General features: G+C 32.9%; 1 protein-coding gene across 6 annotated transcripts in view; it reads right to left on the reverse strand.

Annotated features, from left to right (window-relative positions):
• Window positions 1-22,002, reverse strand: part of LOC143240625 (rho GDP-dissociation inhibitor 1-like) — a 28,741-nt gene extending 6,739 nt beyond the window's left edge. Inside the window, exons 1-3 of one of the 6 annotated variants that reach the window (XM_076483365.1) lie at window positions 21,346-22,002; window positions 15,266-15,450; window positions 1,698-1,781 (exon numbers count right to left, since the gene is read on the reverse strand). In XM_076483365.1, the coding sequence (XP_076339480.1) occupies window positions 1,698-1,781; window positions 15,266-15,449 (268 nt within the window). In that variant the 5' untranslated portion in view covers window position 15,450; window positions 21,346-22,002. Of the gene's footprint in view, window positions 1-1,697; window positions 1,782-15,265; window positions 15,451-16,053; window positions 16,212-16,293; window positions 16,447-21,056; window positions 21,253-21,345 lie in introns of those variants that run through there. The other 5 variants (XM_076483364.1, XM_076483367.1, XM_076483366.1 and 2 more) reach the window with 5 other exon arrangements.
• Between the last annotated feature and the right edge of the window lie 2,862 nt (window positions 22,003-24,864).

Genomic DNA, 24,864 nt, shown 5'->3' on the forward strand with positions numbered 1-24,864 from the left:
GAGATGCCTTTGAAATTACAGGAAAGTTATTATCATTTCATTAGTGTGAAAAAAGTCTAAAGGGACTGATAAAAGAATCTTTGCAAAGTCATTTATTGAAGTATGATATAAAAGACAGCAAACATGGATTCATTAAAGGAAAGCCTTGCCTTAATAATGTTAAACTCTTACTATGTTACTTAAAGCAAAATCTGTAATTAATGGATGCCAGTCAAACTACTGGACTGTATTATTAGTGGCATATCTCAATGGTCATTGCTTTGCCTTTTACTTGTTTACAGTAATTATAGTGATAGATGCACAACATGTAAATTAGTATAGTTAGCTGATGACATGAAACATTTTGGTATTATTAACTGTACTAAAGATGTTGAGGTACTACAGAAAGATTTAGGTCAATTTGTAAAGTATGACAAACAGTTGACAAATGACTTCTAGTGGTATAAAGTGAAAAGTAATGCATTTGGGTTATCATAATTTAAAACACAGTTAAATGTAGATAGTATCTTACTCAATCACACGAATAAAGGGTTTTGTCACAATGATAAATAAATTAATAGAGTGGTGATGCTAACAAAATTCTAAGATAAATTTATAGATATACTGATTTGAAGTTATAAAAATATATTAATTATTTCTATGTAAATCACTACTTAGACCTCACTTGGAATACTGTGTACAATTTTGTGGTGCCCTGTAAGAGAAAATATATTGATTTATTGTAAAGAATTCAAAAGAGGGTCATAAGAATGATTCCAAGAATCCAAGGGTTATCTTATGAGAATAAATTGAAATTTCTCAACTTTTCAGGGAGAAAAGAAAGATAAGATATGATCCTATTGAGGTTCACAACATTATATGAAAGATAATGAGGATGAAAACCTGTGTCGTATCCTGAAGATAACAGGTCACATGTTTAAGGCTTGGAAAAGACAGATGAGACTCTGTTTAAAACAATTTTATTTTCATAACAGGATGGTTATCTTACAGAATGATTTGCAATCAGCTGTCATAGTTTGTTTGTTGTTTTTTTTTAATTTTTCTCAAAGCTACACAAGGGCTATCAGTGCTAGATGTCCTAATTTAGCAGTGTTAAGACAAGAGGGAAGGTAGCTAGTCATAACCACCCATCACCAACTCTTGTGCTTCTCTTTTTTACCAACGAATAGTGGGATTGACTCTCACGTAGTAAGAGTCCCACAGCTGAAAGGGCAAGCACATTTAGCGTGATGGAGATTCAAGCTTGCAATGCTCATATTGCTAGTCGAGCACTCTAACCATCTGGCAATATCGGATTTCGGTTGTCATAGAGTTTAACAGGGAATCAATGATTTCCTAAAAAATAAAAAGTGGTTTAAAATTTTTATTCTTTTTTGCCAGATGGGAGTATACAGAAGTCTTGAAGGACCATATGGTCCTTTGTCATCTCAGAGGTCATATTATAAATGCAAAATTATGCAAAACAATTGTGTCTGCAAGAAAAATCTGCTACACTTCAGGTTTTTATTTCTCTTGCCATCTTTTGACAAAATTTAGAACACTAGGAAACTCCCTAAGAAAATGTTAAAACAACATTATAAATCCTCACATTTATATATTTTAACATTCTCAAAAATACTTGTACAACAATTAAATAAAAAATTGAAGACAATTTATTATTAACAATTTCAAAACTATTTTCTATTACTTTTATTTACCTGAAAGATCCAATGTTCTATTTGGTTGACCATCAACTATAAGAGAAAGGGAATTGACAAGCACTCTACCTGGATTTTTTGGATCTGTTAAATATACAAAAATACTGTTGTATTATGCATACATGAAGTAGTAATTCAAAATTTTAGAATGTGTTATTTTATCAATGTATTGGACAAACAAGTAGAACAATGCCTTTCAAATCTCACACAAAAATACATAAACAAGTCATTTACCTACAACTTTAGGGTAGACACATAATAAAACCACTGACAGCACTGTCTAGCAAAATTTCTATATAGATAGGCTGTACAAAATACTGTGTTCTGGTGTTACAACATTCATTACAATGGCTACCTGAATGGGTAATAAAAAGGTATTACAAGTAACAAACGTTTCTTTCATTACCCATTCAAGCCACCTCTAAACTTTATTTTCTAAAAGCGACTTCCTCATCAACTTGTTTGCCTTAACCAACAAACCTGGCTTGATCAAACACAACAGAATAAGAAGTTTGGTCCAAACTATATATAACTCTCACAAATTATTTATATTTACCAAAGGGAAATAAATAGTTCATGTTTGAAAACAGTTCAAATGAAATGTATTTTTCATAAAGAAAAAAATTAAAATTGAGAATTCTTTCTCTACAGTTAGAATCATGCATGTGGTTCTCGATGCAAGTGCTTAACAGCAGTAAAAGGTTTCACTTCACATTTATATATAATTTATTGAAATTTTAAAAACATACTGCTATATAGAACTAATCACTACTTTCATCATAAATAAAAAACAGAACAAATAAATGTTTAAAAAATTATACTTCTCATATGTTGAGGTGTTTCATTTAATTTTCCAAGCCTTGCCTCATTAATTACTCTTTTGTCAGAGATAAACTTCCTAAGTTTAAAACTGATAAATAGGCCAGAAAATTTATGTAACTAAATAAAAATCAGGGATTTCATTAAAATATAAATACAATAAAAATTAAGAAATCTAAAAGAGTTTGTGAGAAACAACTGATAGATAATGTTAAAACCATGAGAAAGGATTTTTTTAAAGATATGTTAAATATTCAGATAAACGGAAATGGGTTTGAACCCTTAAAGAATGATGATAGTAATGTTAATATTGAAGACTATAAGGTAGCTAAGATTTTAAATTCTCTTGTTTTTACAAGAGAAGTTATGAACAATATTCTTGACCCCGAGTATACAATGAAAAATGTTGGAATTGACCAGATTTATGTAGATGTTAAAAATAAATCACCAGAATGTTTGTTTTGAATTTTATACAAAACTACTGGAACACTAGCTGTACTTAATTTAGCAGTGACAGACAAGAGATAAGACAGCTAGTTTTCACCACCCACCACCAATTCTTTACTTATTACTAATTAAAAGTGAGATAGATCATTACATTATAAAGTCCACACAGCTGAAAGGGCTCAGGAGAAAATTGGCTTGGCAGTAATACTAGCCCAGAACAAGCAAGAAATGCACTTGTAGTATCTTCCAAAGTAACACACAAGTTCAACAGGGCTAATGATTCAATACTGACTATCTCTTGTATTTTTACACATATTACTAATTTCTCAAAGTCAGTATTCTTATGTTGTTTTAATTCCAAAAGCAGAAAAGGAAATTACAGTAAATTAGAGAATTTCTCTCTCTCTCTGCCTCCCCCCCTTTTTTTTTTAAGGATTGATGTCAGTACTGCTTTCTATCAGAGGAAATTATTAATACTCTTCACTAGCCTTCCACTCTCACATCTGCATATTCACATGTAAATAATTATGCAGAAGATTTTCACCAATAGGAACCCAACATAACCTTTATCATGACCAGTGTCCTCTCCATATTTGTAGTTCTAAACCACCTTTAAATTAGTCAGAACTGCACCACATATCACTGAAAGTGGAGAAGCTGGTGGGAGACACGAAAGGAGGTAAGTATCTTTCAGTGATATATTTTCAGTTTAAAAAAAAAATGTTAACTTTCAATATTATATCTTAATTCTCTCACAAAATAGCTAGAATCCCACACTGATATTGTGGAGGGCTGGTAAAAACATGATCTCCTTTTAAGAAGTGCCCAAAGAGAGACCACAAGGTGTGAAACCAATTTAAAAAAAAAAAAAAATTGCACCTGAGCAGGAGACCACCACACATCTGATCCAGATATGTTCACTGCTCTTTTATAACTGTGTTGTGACCCCCTAGGAATCATATTAAAAGGTACAGTGGGTAGGAAGAATGTCTAAGCCTTGGAGGAAAAGTGCAACATTTGTACATAAAATGAAAGGAATAGATTCAAAACTATTATATTATTTAAATTAATTGTCAATAGGTGATCAAAACCAGCACCATAAAACAATAATGAACCTCAGAGAAATTTTCAAAACTTTTTATAAAAATTAATCACACCAGTCATAATCCTATGGTTGTGATTGATATTTTTTTCTGTAGTAGTAAGCAGTGTTGGCAATATCCTATCTATCAGACAAAATCCTAACAGCATATGAGAAATCAGTTAATGGCCATAGAAAATTAATTAAGGGTGCAGAGTTCAGTGCTTATACCCACAACATCTCAACTTTTATTGTCTTTCACTGTCTGTACCATGTTGTGGGTAGGCACTTACCTTTAGAGGTGAACTAAAACCAAAAGTACAAATAAAATAAAACCACCTTAAAAAATATTTCTACTACATATTACCTACTATCATCCACCTTTAGAAGTTCTAAAAATTCTTAAAGAACAGTAACCACCCCAAAAATTCCACTACAAATAATTCCCATCCTCCACTCTTTTCTAAAAATGACATATTTGATACAAGATCTTAAACTACAAACTAACCTTAAATACTGGAGATAGTTTTTTTTTTTTTTTTGATATAACATTATTCAAGTATAGCACAGGGATTCTGAGACAAAGCTAGCTCCTTGAAGTCAGTCTTTTCAGTCCTGGCTATACTGAATGTTTTTTAATTTTAAATATTAAAAAGCATCTATGAGGGGTTTTTCCTAATTAAATATTTACCTTGTAATATATTTTCAAATTTATTACAAAATCTTGCAAAACTTTTTTTTTATTTGTCAGTATTTATAACTATTATTTTCCAGTTTAGTCACAAATAAAATAACATTATCTGTAAAAATCTTACTGTTATTACAAACACTTAAAAACATTTTTTAATTGTAATGTAATGACACTTTCTCTTGGATATATTATACTTAGTAAAACGTTCTGATTATTTATAGCAATTCAACCATCTATGTAACAAAGAGCATATTTATACAACATAGAATTTGAACAGTCTGTGTCATAAATATATTTTCCTAAAAAGCAAATATAAATTGGCCATATATGAGAAGTTAACCCCCACAGGAGTAACCACTGTTTGGTTGTATACCTGTTCACTATAATTATTATAAACATAAAAATGAGGAATATTTTTACACTGAATTTTAGTAAAATTATATTTAGAAACATTTCTTTCAGAGTCTATAAAATTATCAAACAGGTAACTGAAAACTATTATTAGATCTGTTTTTATGTAGTGAAATCACAACTAGAAACAAGCTTAGCCATAGCTGAAACATTAAGTTATTTATACATTCCATAACTAGAATGTCATTCTTAAAAATCCAGAAACATTCATCTGAATTATTCAAACACAGTATTTTATCTTTTCCAACACAACATCCACAATATTAAGAACAATTTATGCAGATGTAGCAACTATGTTCAAATAATTTGTTAAAAATATTTACTTAATGAGATTTTTATGCAAAGGAAACCTGAAATTGTATATCAGATCCATGATAAGAAAGGCATCATGCTATCAACAAAAACCTAGAGGTATCTAAAACTGTACATCAGGTCTGCAGTAGGAAATGCTATATGGTATTGATACCCACAGAATGCCACTACCCTACTCTCAACTGAGTGTTATTATGTACCACTCAATACGATAGGCCTACATGGTACACTACCCTAACAGCTTGGGACTTTCACACTCCATTATAAGAAAGGAGGGGAAAATACGTTGGAGAGTCTAGAGGACTGCAACACCAAAATCAATGAAACTGACAACCACAAAACTCCATTTTGAAAAGTAAAGCTACTAATACTCAGCAGCATATGTAATGGTACATTAGATCTATGGTGGGAAGATTCTCAATGCAATGGAGCATCAGAGATGCTGATGGGCAGCAATTCCTATTTGATTTACTCGTGTGTCCATGAGCGTGTGGTTCAGAACAAACATATTTATGAAGCAAAAGACCACTAGAGAGAACTACTAGTAGTCCAATGGAACACTATCACTAAGGCATGCATAACCAAAGCCTATGATGTAACTGTTTTGACATAGATGACAATTGAATGAAAACACAACCAAAACCTGGCAGCATAAAATCTTAGGTAAAAAGAGCTACAATGTAATTGAAAGAGAACATGGTTGCAGTATTGACAAAGTGGATTTTCTAAAATAAAATTATACCTGGTCAGGTACAACTTACCACAGGGTGGGATTCACAATACACTTCCAAAAAAGCTCCTGTAAATAAATATCAAAACCATAGTAAAGAAAATTCAAGCCTGTAGTATAAAAACAAGTATGTCTCTACAGAGCTACTGCCAATCAAGAAGTGATTAATGAGAAGAGAGCACTGGTTATGATAGGGGTTATGTCATACTCCTATTGATGGAGAGTTTCTGCATAATCATTTACAAGCTGATATGAAAAACAGGAAGTGGAAGGCTAGTGATGAGTATTGAAAATTTATGCTGACAGATGGCAGTACTAATTAATAAAAGCTGCAGTATCTTCACTGTATCAGAATAATAAATACAATATGGAGCCATCTACTGAAAGGCACTATAAACAAAAATCAAAAGTTGACACTTTGGGTATTCAAGATTTGGACAGAAAAATAACCACTGTTTGTGAAACAATCTTTTTGTTAAAAAATCACAGAACACAGTTTTAAATAAAAGTACTTTCCTCACAATAAGAAGACAACTTTCACTATGACTGTATGTGAGGGTTTGATTGTACCTTTATTAATACAAATGTTATAACTTTTAATGCTTTATATGTATCTTCAGAAAATTTGGCAGACTTTTAGTATTGATTCCAAGTTTTCTGTAAACAAAAATTTAGATTTTTAATGAAGTAATTTTACCAAGGATTTCTTTGTAAAATAAAGTCTGTTTTGTTACTAGTCCAAGTGAAAAGCAATTTTCATGTCATCATTAAAAATACTATTCTTAACCTCAAAATTCTAAAATATTATTTGTGTGATATTTAAAGCCTCCAAAATACATTTCAAATATTTACTTTTAGTGATATTTTATATTATATGTACCCTAACTATAGGGGGTCTGTAAATTTGACCAGCCTTGTAACCATCATACAAAATTAGGAACTAAATATAAATTATGCTTTTTTCTTTCTAGAACAGTGGTTCCCAACCTTTATTATGCCCTGCACCCATAACAAATGTTAACATGTTCTCGCACCACTCATAGTAATTATTTATTTAAGAATAAAGGTGAAGTGAAGGTGGCCAAAACAAATGATATCTCGCACCCCTGGTTGGGAGCACTGTTCTAGAATGACTACAAATGTTTAGTCTAAATAGCATAAATCTCATAACATTATACATTTACATATATTTATTATATTTTATATTGACCTTCCAGTCATGCCTTGCTAACAATATAGAAGTTATAATGATGAAGCACACATGCACTCATGTTATCAAATCCAATAATATAAAAACTGAACTATCTTGGCTGTGTTTAAGTGGACTAGTATCAGCTAAAATACAGTCACATTTCAATTATAAATTGTATATTTATACAGATTATTACTATTTACAAACAAGTTCTTAAGCATTTCATAATACATAGAGCAGTAAATCAAAAGGTAAAGCAAAGAATTATCTTCTCTTGTTAACACCTTTGTACTCAGTTGCTGCTTTTTGTAGCTTACTAAGCTACAGATTTCACACATGGAAGATAGGAAATGAAATATTTTGTTTAGATTTTATATATACATTTAAATAACCAAAAATTATAAATTATGATACCATAGAATTCTGTTTAATTATAAAGTTTAGTAAATAAGCTGTATTTTGGTCTGAAAAAAATATGCGGTTTTGAGCACGATAAAAGATACAACCTATTACCTTTAGAAATCTTGTTTTGAGAAAACAAGATAAATTCTAACACATGAAAAAGGCTGAGAGATTCACTAGGGGGACATTGAGCTTTTAACTGGTTACTCATGCGTCATATACACAAGTAAGTAAATAAGGGACTGTTTCCAAAAATGGAAAGAGATGAGAAGGGACATTTAGATTGATTCACTAGGAATGACATCTCAGTTAAAATAAAAGATAGACGGTTCTTATTTGATACAGTAGCTTGTTATAACTGTTAATTTGAGCTTATGATTCATATGAAACTGCAGACTTTGTATTTTGACATTACAAGTGTCTAATATGAACCAGTGCTGCATTCAACAAACCACGTGAACACAAAAATTAATATGAGAGTTTTTTTAATATTTACATTTCAATTATAAAAATGAATAATGTATAATACTAAAATTTAAATTATAATCTACAGGTTGAAACCAAAGTTACTGATATAAATTCATAAAATTGTAATTTAATAAAATTTTTAATGCAAGTCAACAAACAAATGACATGGCTTTTGACCCATGACCTGTAGCAATATGGCTAAGAAGAAAATTGATGATTTCCTGAAAAATAAAAAGTGGGTCTAAACTCTTGTGTTTCTTAAGAGCTAGCATACAAGGAGAGCCTTGAAATGACAAAATGTTCTTTTATTGTCCATTGGTCATATTTATTTGACTTGATGTTCTTTAGTAATGCAAGCTAAAAATTATTTAATTAATCTGTTTCAGTGGTTCTTTTTCAATTTTTTTAAAAAGTTGTTAGTAGCTTTTTGTATTGAAAAGCATGCACCAATATAATAACTCTGATAGAAATGCTATTGAAAGGACACTGATTTTGTTTTCTCCAAATTAGAAGATATTCTGATGCTTGAAACTTTAAAAGATATGAATCAAACTAATTAAGTTGGAAAATAATTTAAACTGTTAGGGAGGGATAGCAGCATGTAAATTTAATGTACCTATATCAAGGTTGGTTTAATTACATTTATTGCAAATCATACTTGTAATGTTACACAACTTTTACAACACAAAGGAGTTGTAAAATACTTTTGGCATGACATAACCCCAAGAAACATAGATTAAGATATTTATTTCAAATTTTGGCTCTTTATTAAGGCCACTTTATAAGAATGCTAAGGCTATAAAAATAATAAAATCGGTTCTTGTGCTGAAATTTTTAAAAACATAAAAAGCCAGGCTTTTTTTTTTAATTTGCTTAGCTACAAAACACCTTTGTGCCAAGTTAACTTGAGAAATTATTGTTCATGTTCTTCTATTAAATGAAAGCTAAGATTTATGGTGTAGTTTATTTAACTCTCAGTCATGCATCAATCAACTGATCATTCAACCTGCATTTATCCTAAAGAATAATAATATTTTCCTCAATTAAGAAAAAGAAAGAAAAAGATGTCATTTTCAGATAACAAAAGTTGGAATTTTCTTAAGGACACAGAAAATATATTTCTGATAAATATTTATTTTACACAAAGAAGCTATCTTTATTTTCTTTCTACCCCCATAAGCATTGCTAAACATTTTTCATGCCTAGCACACCAGACTATAAACTACACCAATTTTGCACCACTATTAAACATATATATAGCATGTGACTACTCTCTACCAGTAGTAGCGCATTCCCTATATTGGTGCAGTTAACTCTCTACTATTCCCATTCAATTCTCACTTTTAAAAATTAGCAGGCTCTACAAGAAGAACACCAACAGTGTAGAGGAAGAGTGGGAAATATGCGAGAAGATGTATCTACCAATCGGGAATACATTTTCAGTGCAAGAAAAAATTAGTTTCCAATGAAGTCTTACTTCCACTAACATAGAGCTAGAATGTCATATTTCATGTAGGCACCCAACGTTGAAACTGAAGCACAGATGTGGGGTACTGCACTACATCTGGAACAAGTATGCTCATTATCCTTGAAGCACAAAATGAATCTAATATGAGAGGAAAAAGAATGTTCACAAGTGCAGTGTGTTTGGCAAAGTTCTATTTATAATAAAAAATATAAACTGAATGAAATATATAGACACACAACCTCAAACAGACAGAAAAGGCTCCATAACTCGCCCTTGGCATTAGGAGGATGAGAATTAAAAACAGATTAAAAAATACGATGTAGCATAAACACAGTAGTTAGGGCATGTGGATCACGTTACACATACTCACCAACCCCAATCATAAGTAAAGAGAGTAACATATGTCAAACAACCAAAATTATGAAGTAGACATTAGCAGTTGGCCAAAACCAGACAAACTCCTAAAACCATCATCAGAACAACAAACACAATAAACTGAACCTAGCATTACAGGAGTCATGGTATTGCCTCATGTCAACCATAAGAGGGCAATATCTGTAGCCAGTAGGAACAGTGCATATACATCCTGTTGCTAGTATTATGAGGAAGATGAAGTCCCCAAACTCAACTATAGGAACAAGGAAAGAACTATCTGGAATCAGAATTAACAAGAGAGGTCTCTGTTGCACACAACCATAGGAACAAGACAGTGTCATCCCAAACCCAGTATTACTAAGAAAATCCTGCATATGCTGTTCCTGCTCCAACAGTTGTCCACTGCATGAGAGGAAAATCAAGAGTACATATGGTAAATCAAAATTCAACAACTCACTCAGGAGACATTCTTTCTTGTACAGGAACTGAGAAGTGGTAAGGGCTCCCTTGTTCCATTGAAAGAAAAATAAGGGGAAAGTAAAAAAGGAGTTGGCAGAGATAGGCAGAAATCCCTTTCTGCTTCACTCATGAAGCACAAGTGATGGTCAACTACTGAGTGAAACTTACCAATATCTAGAAATATAAATACATGCCATTTTACATACACCAGTGGTCTTGCAGAACATCCTATCTGTACAATGAGCATTATAGCACAATCAGTAAACAGTGCAGGCCTGAAACAAAGCATACCTGGCCTGGCAACATCCCATATGAAGTAGAATCCTATCATCAATAAAAAAGAAAAGAAAATGAGGATGTCTTTAAAATTAAAAAAATATAAATGAAAAAAAATGACATGACTTACCCAAGTCAAAGGTAAACAGGTGTGTGTAAAATTGCTATGTGAGGGAGATAATATCTACTTCAAGAAAATACAGCCACATCATGCAGATAATGCATGAAGATACTGGGAGTAGACCCCATTCCAATCTCGATAGTCTTGCCTGTACGAGCGTATATTCGTAACGTATACACCAAAATCATAATGGTTGGCATCTCTGCAATTCCATAGCCAGTAGAGAACTAAGCAAGTCAGTATAAATAGTGCAGTTGGAGTAATGCTTACCTTCAATATGATCCAAGGCAAGAGAAATGGCATACAGTTCAGCAGTGAACACAGAAGCTGTAGAGGGAATTCTGTGCACAACCACTGAACCACAACAAACCATGGCAGAGCCCACAGAGTCACCTGATTTGGAACCATCTGTGTAAATTTGAATGGAAAGATTGTTTGAAAGATGTCAAGTAAATAAAAGATGGAACTTCCAATCGGGAGTATCTGCTCTTATCAGATGACTTAAAGAAAGGTCACATTTGGGGATTGTAGTAAGCCATGGTGGGATGGGCTGACCAGTGGATACTGCAATGTTATCCAATTCATCCAATTACACCTGGACGTGAAGGCCAAAGGGAGCAATGGCAGATCGTCTGTTCTGAAAGTATGGCCCATCGAAGAAGGAAAACACAACCCCAAGTGGGATGCATTGGTAAGTAATTAAGTTTTAAAGCATACAGTAAAGACAGCCTCAAACAGCAGAGGTGCAAAGAAGGTTCATGAGATTCTATGCATAAGCTCTGAACTGGGGAGGTGTGGAAAACCCCAGTGCAGAGTCAAAGTCCTTGATGATGAATGGGGTCCAGCATCTTTAAGGCCAAGGGTTTGACAGAGCCACAGACCAGTGATCCATAGTCGAGTATTGATCGAATAAGAATACGATATATCTTTAACATAGAACATCGATCCTCTCCCTGACTGGTGGTAGAGGGGACACGGAAGATGTTCAGTGCTTTTGTGCATTTGACCCGTAGCTGCTTAATGTGTAGTATAAAGGTCAGCTTATGGTCAAAGATAAGCCCCAAGAACTTGGTCTCAGGGACCACAGGCAGCACAACTTCACCAATACAAAGTTCAGGATCAGGATGAATACCCTGTTGGCAGCAAAAGTGCATGCAAACAGTTTTAGAGAGAGAGAAATTAAAGCCATTTGCTATGGTCCACTTTAGTACACGATCGAGGGCAGTCTGCAGTTGCCGCTCAATGTATCTCATGTTCAACGACTGACATGAGATGTGAAAGTCATCGACATAGAGCCCGTTTGCAACAGTGAGAGGGAGTTATTCAGTGATGGCATTAATCTTTATACTGAAAAGAGTGACAATCAAAACACAGCCCTGAGGGACTCCAAGTTCCTGTAGAAAAGTATGGGAAAGTGTCAAACCAAAACAAAGTTAGAATTTCTTGTCCATTAAAAAAATTAATAAAAAATCGGTAAATGGTCATGTAACCCATATATATGGAGGTTTCGCAAAATGCCATACCTCCATGTTGTGTCATAAGCCTTCTCAATGTCAAAGAATATTGATACAAGATGTTGTCGTTTGAGAAAGGCTTCTCTAACTGACATTTCAAGTCAAATCAGGTGGTCTATGGTGGAGTGTGTCGGAACCCACACTGGGTGGGCGAGAGGAGGTTGTTTGATTTGAGGAACCATTAACCATCCTCTCTAAGGTCTTTCAGAGACAGCTTGTCAAAACAACTGGAGGGTAGTTTGAAGGAATCTTGGGATCTTTCCCAGGCTTAGAGAAAGGAAGATAATAGCTTGGCACCAGGCATTACGAAAAACATTCTCCTGTCAGATCCAGTTAAAAACAATTAGAATATCAAGAGAACAAGGAGATAGATGGCACAACAGATGTACTGCCAGACCGATGAAGGGCCAGTTTCAGTTCCACCAGTGAAAGGGACAATTATAGTCATAGAGACAGTCAGTTCGAAAGAAAAAAGGTGAATGCTCTGCTCAAGTCTTGATGGCCAAGAAGGTGGAGGAACAAACAGAAGTACTAGATACCTGGCAAAAGCTTTCATCTAGAGCAGTGGTTTCCAACCAGGAGTGCAAGATAACATTTGTTTTGGCCACCTTCACCTTTATTCTTAAATAAATAATTGCTGTGAGGGGTGCGAGAACATATTAAAATTTTTTAGGGGTGCAGGGCATAAGAAAGGTTGGGAACCACTGACCTAGGGTATCAGTGATGCTCCAGATATCAGCTACTTCTTGGCCATTCTTTTGCAGTCTTCAAGTGTTGCAAAAAGTATCTCCTACCCTTCTTACTCTATTTCTTGTCATAAATGGGTGGAGAAGAAAGAGGGGTGTGGACCACTATAGTTAACACAGCGTGGTTCTAGTTTGCACTCGTAAGCATCATGGTCTTTGCCACCATAATGAGCACATGTTAAAGAACTATGACATGATGTTTTTGAGCAACTGAACCATTGACACTGGAAACATCTGAGAGGGTTTGGAATGTATGGCCATACCTTATAGTTTACATAAACTGCTTTGTGGTGATGTAAACATCACTATCAGAACATTAGTAGGCACAAAATTCTGTCTTTGCAAGTGGAGATTTGGCACACTGCAGAAACTCCTTGGCTGGAGAAACCAGCGAGGATCTCTGAATCAGGAACGTTCTTTAAATCCCTCTCAACTATAACTCCTATGAAAGTATTCAAAGTTACATGAGGAGTAATCTTGATAGGTATACCCCTAATGGCCTTTGATTTCAAGAGGACTTTGATATGTTGTGGTGAAGATGTTTCCACCTAAATGTCTCCAGAGTGCAACTTCTTTACTGACTTAGAGGAACCAGCAAGCCCCCTCTAATCACTTTTGAATAAAAAAGTGGGACATCTGCCCTAAGAATTTCTCAGATAAAGAATAGATAATTAAAAATCAAGGTACAGAATCTGACTGCAATGTTGACTGTACAGCAGAATCGTCCATACGTGGTTGTTTTCATTTCAATTTTATCATTTTATTTATTTTTTCATAAATTGGGGTATCCATAACAAAGATGCTGCTATATTTCAGTGCCCACCAGCACCATCCACCATGGAGTCCCACAGGAAGACATTACAATGCCAATTAAGGACACTGCAGCAACACCAGGGTTTGTTGAGCACTACACCCAAACACCAGTATCAGACACAATGTCCACAACATCCATTGAGAACGTTCAACACTGGTACTCAGTTGACCCTAGCCCAAGTGGACCAGCTGACTAATCCTGGGAAAACCACCCCAGCAGGAATTGAAGGCCAAAGTGGTGTGTTGAAGTTGAACCACACAACCACTGGGATCCTTTCTTCCCCTTCACAGATCACCCCACATGGCAAACATGAGGGTGGATGTTTAGAACCCAGAGGAGGTAAATTGAATGTACAAAACTTTCTCTGGGAGGTCCCCTCACCACATACTGTAATCCACCTCGAGGGAAAAATCATAGTTAATAATCTAAACATTAAAGTATACAAGTTTTAAGCTCTTAATTTTGTAAGGCAATATTAAAAGAACATCCTGAATTTCCCTGACTTTGAGAAATGGCTTTTTCTCCAAGTACCTCCCCTTCTCTAATTTATCTACCACCTCTCCTAAAATATGAAATTTAATATATCATTCAGAATTTGTATATGATGACACAGAACATAGACACATGCACTGTAAGTAACCAAGTTCTGGGCAAGGATTTCATTCACCTTTTGCATTCTTGACCTAGACAGTGAGATTGTAAAAGTTTGCTGGCACTTGTACATGTAAACATACAGTAGCTTGTTGCTATCCTAGACTTATCAACAATTCATTTAAGCTGACTCAGATAAAAAGAAATTATTGAAACAACTGAAAGAAACAGTAAAATAAACCTGTTTTAAAAAAATTGAAATAGCAAAGAAGCACAATCATAAATACAAGTCACACGTGAAAAATAAAAAAAAACATCTTTATTCAATATTGTGTCAATTAAGAAAGTGTAGATAGCATGGGAATAGCAGAGTGAACTAGCTGTGCCATTACAGGTGGCATAATACTATTGATGGAGAATAGTCACATGCTATTTACATGTTCAACAGTGGCACAAAATTGATGGGGAATACAGACTGGAGTAATGAGTATGAAATTTGTTTCAAAAATATTTATAGGGCAAAAAAAAAAGACTTAAACAGTCTTTTTAACCTCTTCACTCTTCTCAATAAAGAGCATTTCTCTTATTCACAACAAAAATAATAATTTGAATTTTATGATTTCTACACAATAAATTGGGTGTATTCCTTACCTACAACAACAATCTCTTTGGTAGCCTGTCCAAGCAGGGTTTCTTTATACTTTTTCAAGCTATTATCCTCATGATCAGCTTCTATTATTTCTTGTAAAGTTCGTTCTGCAGGAGGCCTGTAATTGATCTCTTCCTCATCTTCAGTGATCATAGCAGTATTTTCTTTTGAACTGTTGTCTGCCATTCTATTACAGTAATTATCAAAATAGTATTTTTATTCAGAAATAGAATTAACTCCAAAACACCAACAATTTGAGCAATAAGTTCTGGGCAGTAGGCCTCTTATTTAGAATTTTCAAATAGGGTGATCAACTTTTGTAATAAATTGTCATTTGACAGGATTAGAAGAGTTAAAAAGAGGGCTTGATGAGCACTTGGGTAGTCAGAGCTGAGTATGGGGAGATGAATGTTTGATGAAACAAATGGAGCAGTCACGATGGGCTAAGTGGCCATTTCTTATCACTCAAATGTTACACATATACAGCTTATTTTCTAAGACAATAAAAAACAAAATAAGCAAAGTCATATATTTATTTGTTTTTAAAAGGGCAATTTATAACATATATATATATAATTTGCTCTCTGTTAAAATTATATTTTCAGGAAAACATGAAATTTGTTTTAATTGGAAAGAAAACAAAAAATCTGATTTCCTTCTCCATTATTCTACTGTTTACAACAGTCAAGAGATTTAGGATAGACCACTGGTAAATTTTTCTACAATAGCCGCCTGTCAATAACTATTATTACTACTGAGGATTTCATTAAGAAAATGTAAAATTTACTACCTTTATAAAATGGATCCAAAATGCTGATCACAATTTTTTCAAATGTACACAAATGTTTCCACAAGGGCCAATACGTTTTACTAAGAACTGTTGTTTGTAAACATTTATAAGGTCGTGCCAATCTGTTTTCTTCGTGTTCCTTATTGAAAAATTCTAGATATCACTTTAATTTTGTGTAATTCAAACTTAGGAAGTAATATTCAACAAATACTGAAAAATGATTAGATAACATAGGCTTACACTCATTGCCTTTCACAGTTTTTATTTCCAGTGAAACAATCCACAAGCTTGTACCAAACTGATGCATTTACTTCTAATTTTGCAACTGGTCTGAATTGTGATTCCTGTATATTTAGAGTACATCTTGCATTGTGTACTGGAAGTAATATGGTCATCTATGATGTTAATGAAAAATAGCCTTTGGTTCTTGCTGTAATGGAATACCATTAAATCTACTTACTGCTGGCAATAATGCAAAAACATCCACAAGAATGTGTATGTATTTAATGTTAACCATTATAGACAATGGAACAAAACAGTCAAGCATAATGTTAACACACATTATAGACTTGGCAAAATATATCTATTTGTAGCTATGCTACCCACAGTTGCTTTCCTGATATCACAAATGGCTCCAAAACATTTTGGGGCAAACAATAAAAGGTTTGAATTGTTATTTTTCTATGTAAAAAAACCCTGCATTATAAATAAAGTTTTCAGATAGGGGAATTTTTATACTAAAATTGTTAACATCTAAAATATCTTGTAGATTCTTACTTTCAACAATCTGTTTGGTAGCCTTTTATACATTAAAAATATCTGTTAATAATAACTTAGACACTTTTTGTGGTCTTATAAGACTTTTTATAACCATTTACTCCTAACATAAATACTGAGATACACCTAGTAGTTTTATGAAGGGCTTTAATAAATTGATTTGTTTCTAAAAAGAAGGGTAAGAGATGATATTATTGAAGTTTCCAAGATTATCCAGACTATCAATAAAATAAAAACCACTAAGTTCTTTGTGTTATATTGTGAAAATAATAGAAAGAGAAGACACAAGTTAAACATGTGAAAAAGATAGACTACATTTCAGTTACTGTTAAGACCAGTATTTGTTAAGTGGGTTATTAACCTATGGAATGAGAATCCATCAGCTATAATGGAGGCTGGTATTCTACAGGAGATTAAAAGTAAAATTGATAATTTCCCGAGAAATATGGATAGGTTTAATTTTTCTTTTTTTTTTTAAATCAAAGATTAATATATGAGATAGCTTTGCAAGAGATCTAGAAATTTGGTAATTGATTAATCATCAAGGCCATTAATCAATCACATTCAACTAATAAATGATTCCAATACAAAACTTGAATAGTTGAAATAATCAGAAAAAGTAAGAACAGAGATACAAATTTTCATTAGCTGATTATTTTCACAAGTCATGATATTCATTGGATATGCTGAACAATCTTGAATTAACTCAAACAAAGTAATAATGAAAAATCATAATGGCAATATTTTGTTTACTTGGATGACTGGAATAATTCGAAACAGTAATAAGTGGAAACCCTTATTTCAATTAGTTGATTATTTTTCCAAAACTGATAAATTTGATTGTAATTACAATTAATCAATCATTTTATATATGATGGTAATTAATGCTCATGGGTACTCAATTGTCCAGTTGTAACTGTATGTAAATTAATATAACTTGGTTTTATATCTGTACATTAAACTGTTTATCACCCTTAAGACTTGCTACAATTAGGTTACTAACCAATCATCCTATTATAAAAATTATCTAGTTTCTCAGAAATGATGACTGTGAAAACATAACCAAAAACTTCACCTTATCAAGATTAAAGCTAAATTGTGAAATTCTTGAAATTCCCTATCCTTTAAACAAATAAACCTTTTTTTTGTCCAAGAGTACAATAGGAATTAAAATATACAATAGTATGAAAACTCATCACTAGTTACACAAAATGATGATAAATACAGAATAAGTAAAACCTAGCAAAAATATGAAATAATTCCACGATCTTTTACAAAGTTCAAACATATGCAAATTGTTAAATGCTAATTATTTACTTTTAATGCATATACTTAACAAGAATAATGCCTTTTTCCTTCACTTAGTGCTTTCAGACTTTGAAAACTTGTAGAATTAGTTGTATCTACTCATACAGGGTGTTCAGAAAGTTACTGTGCAGTTTTGTAATCATATTTTATTCAATCTATTTCAAGCCAGCAACTGATAGCAGTATTCAGAAACAAAATAAGAAGGATCCAGGCCTGTATTGATGACAACGGGGGTCACTTTCAAGATAGTTTATAATTGTCATTCATATTTACCTCCTGTATTCTATATTGAAACATGTCTGTTAATAAATATACAAGTGAACAGTGACTTTCCAAACACCCTGTAGTTAGAAAACTTTTTTTTTTTTACTTAACATTAGATAAAATTAATAGGACATCATTTGGTATAAATATAAAACTGTTGTACTAAAATAACAATTTTACCTTCACTATAAAATAAAGAATATTTTGGAATACTTTTGATAAGTTTTAACATTTGCATTTAGTTCATAGCACTGGTAATAATCTCTTTCATAAAAATTGTATATTTTTGGTATCCATTCATTCTGACACCCAACCAACCTGCCCCTGACACGTCTACAAAGTTTAAAAGCATTTGCCCTTTTGTTGCAATGCAGTGGAAATATGATGAAATACAAGTGTAAGTGGTGCTTTAATCAGACCTCTTCTGGTAGGGTTACATTACACATCTTTCATACAAAATTCTCATTAAAAATCAAACATACATACAGCATGAACACAAATACAAAATTAAATTTAAAAACACATTAATTAAATGTGTATATATATATATATATATATATATATATATACACACACACACAATCACACACTGCTGGACAAAATCTTAAGGCCAATAAACATAGAGAAAAAACTTGCATTTTGTGTTGTTAAACTCAGCCACTTATTTGAGTAGAGCTTCGAAAGATGAAAATAAGAAAAAAGAAAATAAAAATAAACTTTTTTACCATTTAATAGGAAAAATGTGAACACTTTGAGAGAGACCTTGCTTTTGCAGGTCAACAAGTCTGACACGTTCAAACTCTGTCAACGTTTTAGCCTTTGCCATGTTTTTACCCAATGTAACACAAGAGATGTCAGTGGGAGATGTTGACAATATTAATGCTTGAACACAAACGACTAAATTTATTATGTGTTTACTGATTAACTCTTTCTTTCAGTATGGTCTTAAACTTTTATCCAACTAGTATTTAGGTTAATTTCATAATGTTCAATTTTACCTATTAAATGCTAAAACGTTTTTTATTTTTATTTTACCTTTTATTATTTTCATCTTTTGAAGCTCTACTCAAATAAGTGGTTAAGTCTAACAACGCAAAATACACATTTTTTACGTTCATTGACCTTAAGATTTTGGCCAGCAGTGTATATATAGTTTTACCATAACTTGTATATTTTAAAAAAAGTTTTCATATTCTGCAATTATAAAAGTATGGAAGGCACAAATTTTAACATTTTAAAAGGAAGGAAGATCCTTAGTGTTCAATCATACTGATAAAGCAAATAAAAGAATACTGTCAAGAAAGAATTAAGTCATTCAATAACCAACTTTCAGTTGCACACAAAAGGTAATGAAGAACGTTCAACATCTTATCATTAAAAACTGGGCTCTGCATGGCCAGATGGTTAAGGCACTCAACTTGTAATCTGAGGGCCATGGGTTCGAATCCTCATCATACCAAACATGCTCACCCTTTCAGCCGTGGGGTGTTATAATGTGACTGTCAATCCCACTTTTCATTGGTAAAAGAATAGCCCAAGAGTTGGAAGTGGGTGGTGATGACTAGCTGCCTTCCTTCTAGTCTTACACTGCTAAATCAGAGATAGCTAGTGCAGACAGCTCTCGTGTAGCTTTGTGCAAAATTGAAAGCACAAACACTAAAAACTAGCCAAGAATATAATGGTACTTTAGGGCTAAAGTAGGAAACACCCTTGGAACTGTAAACAAGACAATTCACTAAGATTTAAATATGCAAAATCAACACAAGAGTCACTTTCACAAACTTTTGCCAAAGCACAAAACTGAAAAAAACAACAACATCTGTCTAAAGTTTAATAAGCACAGTTAGAATGCGAAAAATAGAAGTATTTCATCACACCAAGCAGTAAACATGTTTATGTGCCTGAAAAAATGTTTATACCATTTATTGATATGATATTAAACTTTTTCTAAGGAATTTACAATGATTGCAGGTTATAGGTATAAATGTAAAGTTATACATACAATAACTGAAACAATTCTGAGATGAACTCTACAACTCAATATATTAAACAGGCTAACATGCTCACCACTACATCAAGAATAAATTACCATCTTTGAAAACCTATATGCCAATAAAATATGATTATATTAATCTAGTTGGCTAATTAGAAACTGGCATTGGTTTTGTCAAAATGAAATATCCAGTCACGTGTCCAAGTTATTGTGTCAGTTCCTGAACAAATTGCAAATACAAATTAATGATAAACCATTCACATCCATTTCCTAGGTGTTGACTTTTGTGTAATCATTTTGACTACAACTCAAATAAGCCCTCAAAAATTGTTATCTACATGGTGGGTGGACTTTGGAAAGCATGTAACTGTAAATTATGAAAATGAGAGGACAATGTTGACCTCAAAATCCAATGTGTTATGAAAACTCTCCTGTAGAAAATGATATGGAATGTGATAACTCAAAATCATTCAGGGTCATCACAGAAAACACCAATGATTATGGAAAAGGGGGGCTATAAATAAGTGAGATCATCATCAAGATAGGCTTTCAGTTTTGTATGGTTACCATAGATTATAAACATCCTTTTGTATGTTATTACATTGGCTTAACTAACAACTGAGTGATACTGGTAAAGTGATACCATTTAATGCCTACTCACAACTTTATACTTTGACAATTTGACTGCAACATACGTGTCTAAGTAATAATAATAATAGTTATAACTTAGGACTAACTCTTTCTTAAGTAATTAGCTGTCAACTCTTCCCCAACTCTTAAAACATTGTATAGTTACACAAAAATAACATCTCTTGTACTTCCTTAGTATATAGTAAACAGAAGTTAACGTGAAATTAAAAATCATCATAGTAAAAAATAATTTAAACCAAAATTTTGAGAGAAAAGAAAAGGAATTATATATATATACATATATATGCACATAACCATACTTTCGTATTACTCCTACAAGACCACTGTCAATGAATAAGAAAATCCACCAGGTGTCGATTAAAGTGTGATATGGTTGATTCACGAAACGAACCGGATGAACGCACGGAATATTTTAAGATGATGAGCCCCGCCCTTCTTACTCATTCACTTTGAATGAGTCACTTTGCTTATGCACTTTATAAGTGGTTAAGATACCGAAACACAGTTTATATACGAATAACGACAACGTTAGTTGGGTATTTAACATATACATTGATGTTTATTGAAAACATCAAACGTGTTTATCAGATACTAAATAGGTTTTCCAATTATACTAATAGAATATTTCAATAACGTATTTGTCAACGTTTATTGTCATGATTGCTCATTCACTTTGTAAGTCAAGATACAGAATAAGAGTTTATATATGAATGGCGACATCATCAGTTGATAATTTAATACAAGCTCGGCATGGCCAGGTGGTTAAGGCACTCGAGTCGTAACCTGTGGGTCGCGGGTTCGAATTCCCGTCACACCAAATCATACCCACCCTTTCAGCCGTAGGGGCGTTATATTGTTTCCACCAATCGCACTATTCGTTGGTAAAAGAATAGCCTAAGAGTTGACAGAGGGTGGTGATGACTAGCTGCCTCCACTCTAGTTTTACACTGCTAAAATAGGGATGGTTAGTGCAGATAGCCCTGGTGTAGCTTTGCACGAAATTCAAAACAAACCAAATAAATTTAACACAAACATTAATGTTTATTGAAGAGGAAAAAAACCTTTTATTATATAAAAAATAAGTTTTCCGATTATACTAACAGAATATATCAATAACGTATTTGTTAACGTTTATAGTTATGATTGTTCATTCACTTTATAAGTTACGATACAGAATAAGAGTTTATATATGAATGGCGACACCATCACTTGACAATCTAACACAAACATTAATGTTTATTGATAAAAACCAACTTGTTTATTAGATAATAAACAGGTTTTCCAGTTATAATGACAGAATATTTTTTCAATAACGTATTTGTTAATGTTTATTGTAATAATTAAAAGAATCGCTTCCAAGCGTTGGATCTTATGTATATCATTCAACTACGTAAATAATATTTTTATGAGAACATATACTTTCTGATGGGGCAACAGTAAGTTTCGATCCTTAAAATGTTAAACCCGAGGTTTGATTTCCCGTGTTGATCTTTGTTTGGGAACGGGTTTTTAGGTCGTACAGGTCCTGGGAGGGTCAGATATATTTTCAACCCCTTCCTCCCTCCTGAATTCATGATTTAAGAACTGCCAAATTTTGCTGATACTGTGATAGTATTTTAACGTAAAACACTAATTCAAATTATTCGCATTTTCAAGAAAGTGTCCTTCAATATAATGCTAGTAGCGTTCAGTGTAATTTTAAAAAATTCGGCTACAAACAACCGCAAACAGTTTGTACACTAATATTTCGCTTTGTTTGGTTGTGTAAGATCACAAACAATTCCGACATCAAATCACATTTGTTCACAAGGGATATTCACCAGCGCGTATTTAAACATAAATCACTCTCTTTTTTTTTAAATACCAGATGATATCTAATTATCGATAAACTAATTTTAATATCTAGTGCAGGTCGTCTTATTTCTAACATAGAAATTTAATGATGAGAGGCACTTAGCCCTGTCAATAAAAATGTTGGTACTCTGAAAGCTGTGGTAAATATTGAATTTTGTAAGTGAGAGGCACTTAGCCTTGTCAATAAAAATGTTGGTACTCTGAAAGCTGTGGTAAATATTGAATTTTGTATTGTTTGCAATTTTTAAGATTTTTTTTCTACATTTAACCATGCTGGGCATGTATATTCTATTACTGGCCTAATATACTGTTTTTAATAATGTTTTAATAATTAATAATACCAATAATGTTTCATTTGGATGATCTTGTAATTTTGCTTATTAACCTTTTCAGATAGCTTGCTCCTTGCCACAGTTTTTTTTTTTTTTGAAATTTCAGATATACGTTTCTCAAAGTTAATTTTGAATCACAAGCTAAAGATTTTGCTTGTGTGAAATTTATGCAATTTAAGTGATTTTGCAAGTAATATTAATTTTGTTTTCGGTATATTCATTTTGATTCTATTTTTCTGACAGTATTCAACTATTTGATTTAAAACTGGTTTTAAATTATTTGATGCTATTGAGAATGTGTTTGAGCTCTTTCAGATGGTCTCATCACCAGCAAATTATGAAGTTGAACTTACAATTAATGCTGTTTAATGGCATATTACTTATATACATAATGTATAGGATAGGACTAACTACCTTCCCCATTACAAACACTCGCCTGTGAAATAAAGTACTTTGAATAGGTGCCTTTGACATTTACTCAACATTTTCTGTCGTCAAGAAAGTTGTATAATCAACAAATAACTTCTGTTTGTGATTTTGTTTCTCTTAATTTGAATTTTAATCATCATGCCATACAGTGTCAAATGCTTTCTCAGTATCGAGAAAGTAAGTGACAGTGCATTTCTCGTGGTTAAAGCTATCTATCACGGTTTTAGTAAGCTCACCTAAATGATCAGTTTGCCGAAATTTTCTGGAACCATTTTGAACTTCAGGTAATTCTGACGTGTTCTCTAGAAAATTTGTGATCCCATGGCTAATTATTCATTCTAAAATTTTGCATAGAGAACGAGTTAAACTGATCGGTCTGTAATTACTCAGATTATTCACTATTATTCCTTTCTTCAAGTTCAAGAACATAAATACATTTGAGTTATCTATTTAAGAGTAGTACATAAAGCTGTAGGCAACACACCATAACCACTAATGTTTAATAGAGAACTTAAAGTGCCTTTGAATCTTTTATACTCACATCCATAAGAGTTTTACACATAATGTTGGAAGACTTAGGAATGTCATTGATGTCATACATGATTTTATCTATAAAAAATTAATTTAAATGGTGACAAAATGAAACGTTATAAAGATGTTTCTGCTGATAAAACTGATTTCATTGAGACTATAAAAGAGAAGATAAAATCCCAAATTTAAGCAAGTGTTAAGAAGGGCCGCATGTTGTACTGAAAATAATCAATGATGTAGCTTACTTAATCCAGATGAATAGGCAACTCAACTCAAAGATAATCCTCTATGATTATCTTTGAAATTTTATTGGTGAAAGAACAACTACCTGAGTAATATCATATAAGAGTTTGCCAACAGAAAGTAAACTACTGAAGTGCCCAAGGTTCCTGTCGAGGCGGTTTCCAGAGGATCATCAAGGATGAAGCCATCAGTGGATTTGCTGGAACACCTACTTAGAAACCCCTCCTTTCAAAGACAGAATAGCAACTGACAATAAAGAGAGTAATCCGAGGGTCGCGGGTTCGCGCCCGCGTCGCGCTAAACATGCTCGCCCTCCCAGCCGTGGGGGCGTTATAATGTCACGGTCAATCCCACTATCCGTTGGTAAAAGAGTAGCCCAAGAGTTGGCGGTGGGTGGTGATGACTAGCTGCCTTCCCTCTAGTCTTACA

This window comes from Tachypleus tridentatus, chromosome 13 (genome assembly GCF_004210375.1).
Source record: "Tachypleus tridentatus isolate NWPU-2018 chromosome 13, ASM421037v1, whole genome shotgun sequence".
In the NCBI taxonomy this organism is placed as follows: domain Eukaryota; kingdom Metazoa; phylum Arthropoda; class Merostomata; order Xiphosura; family Limulidae; genus Tachypleus; species Tachypleus tridentatus.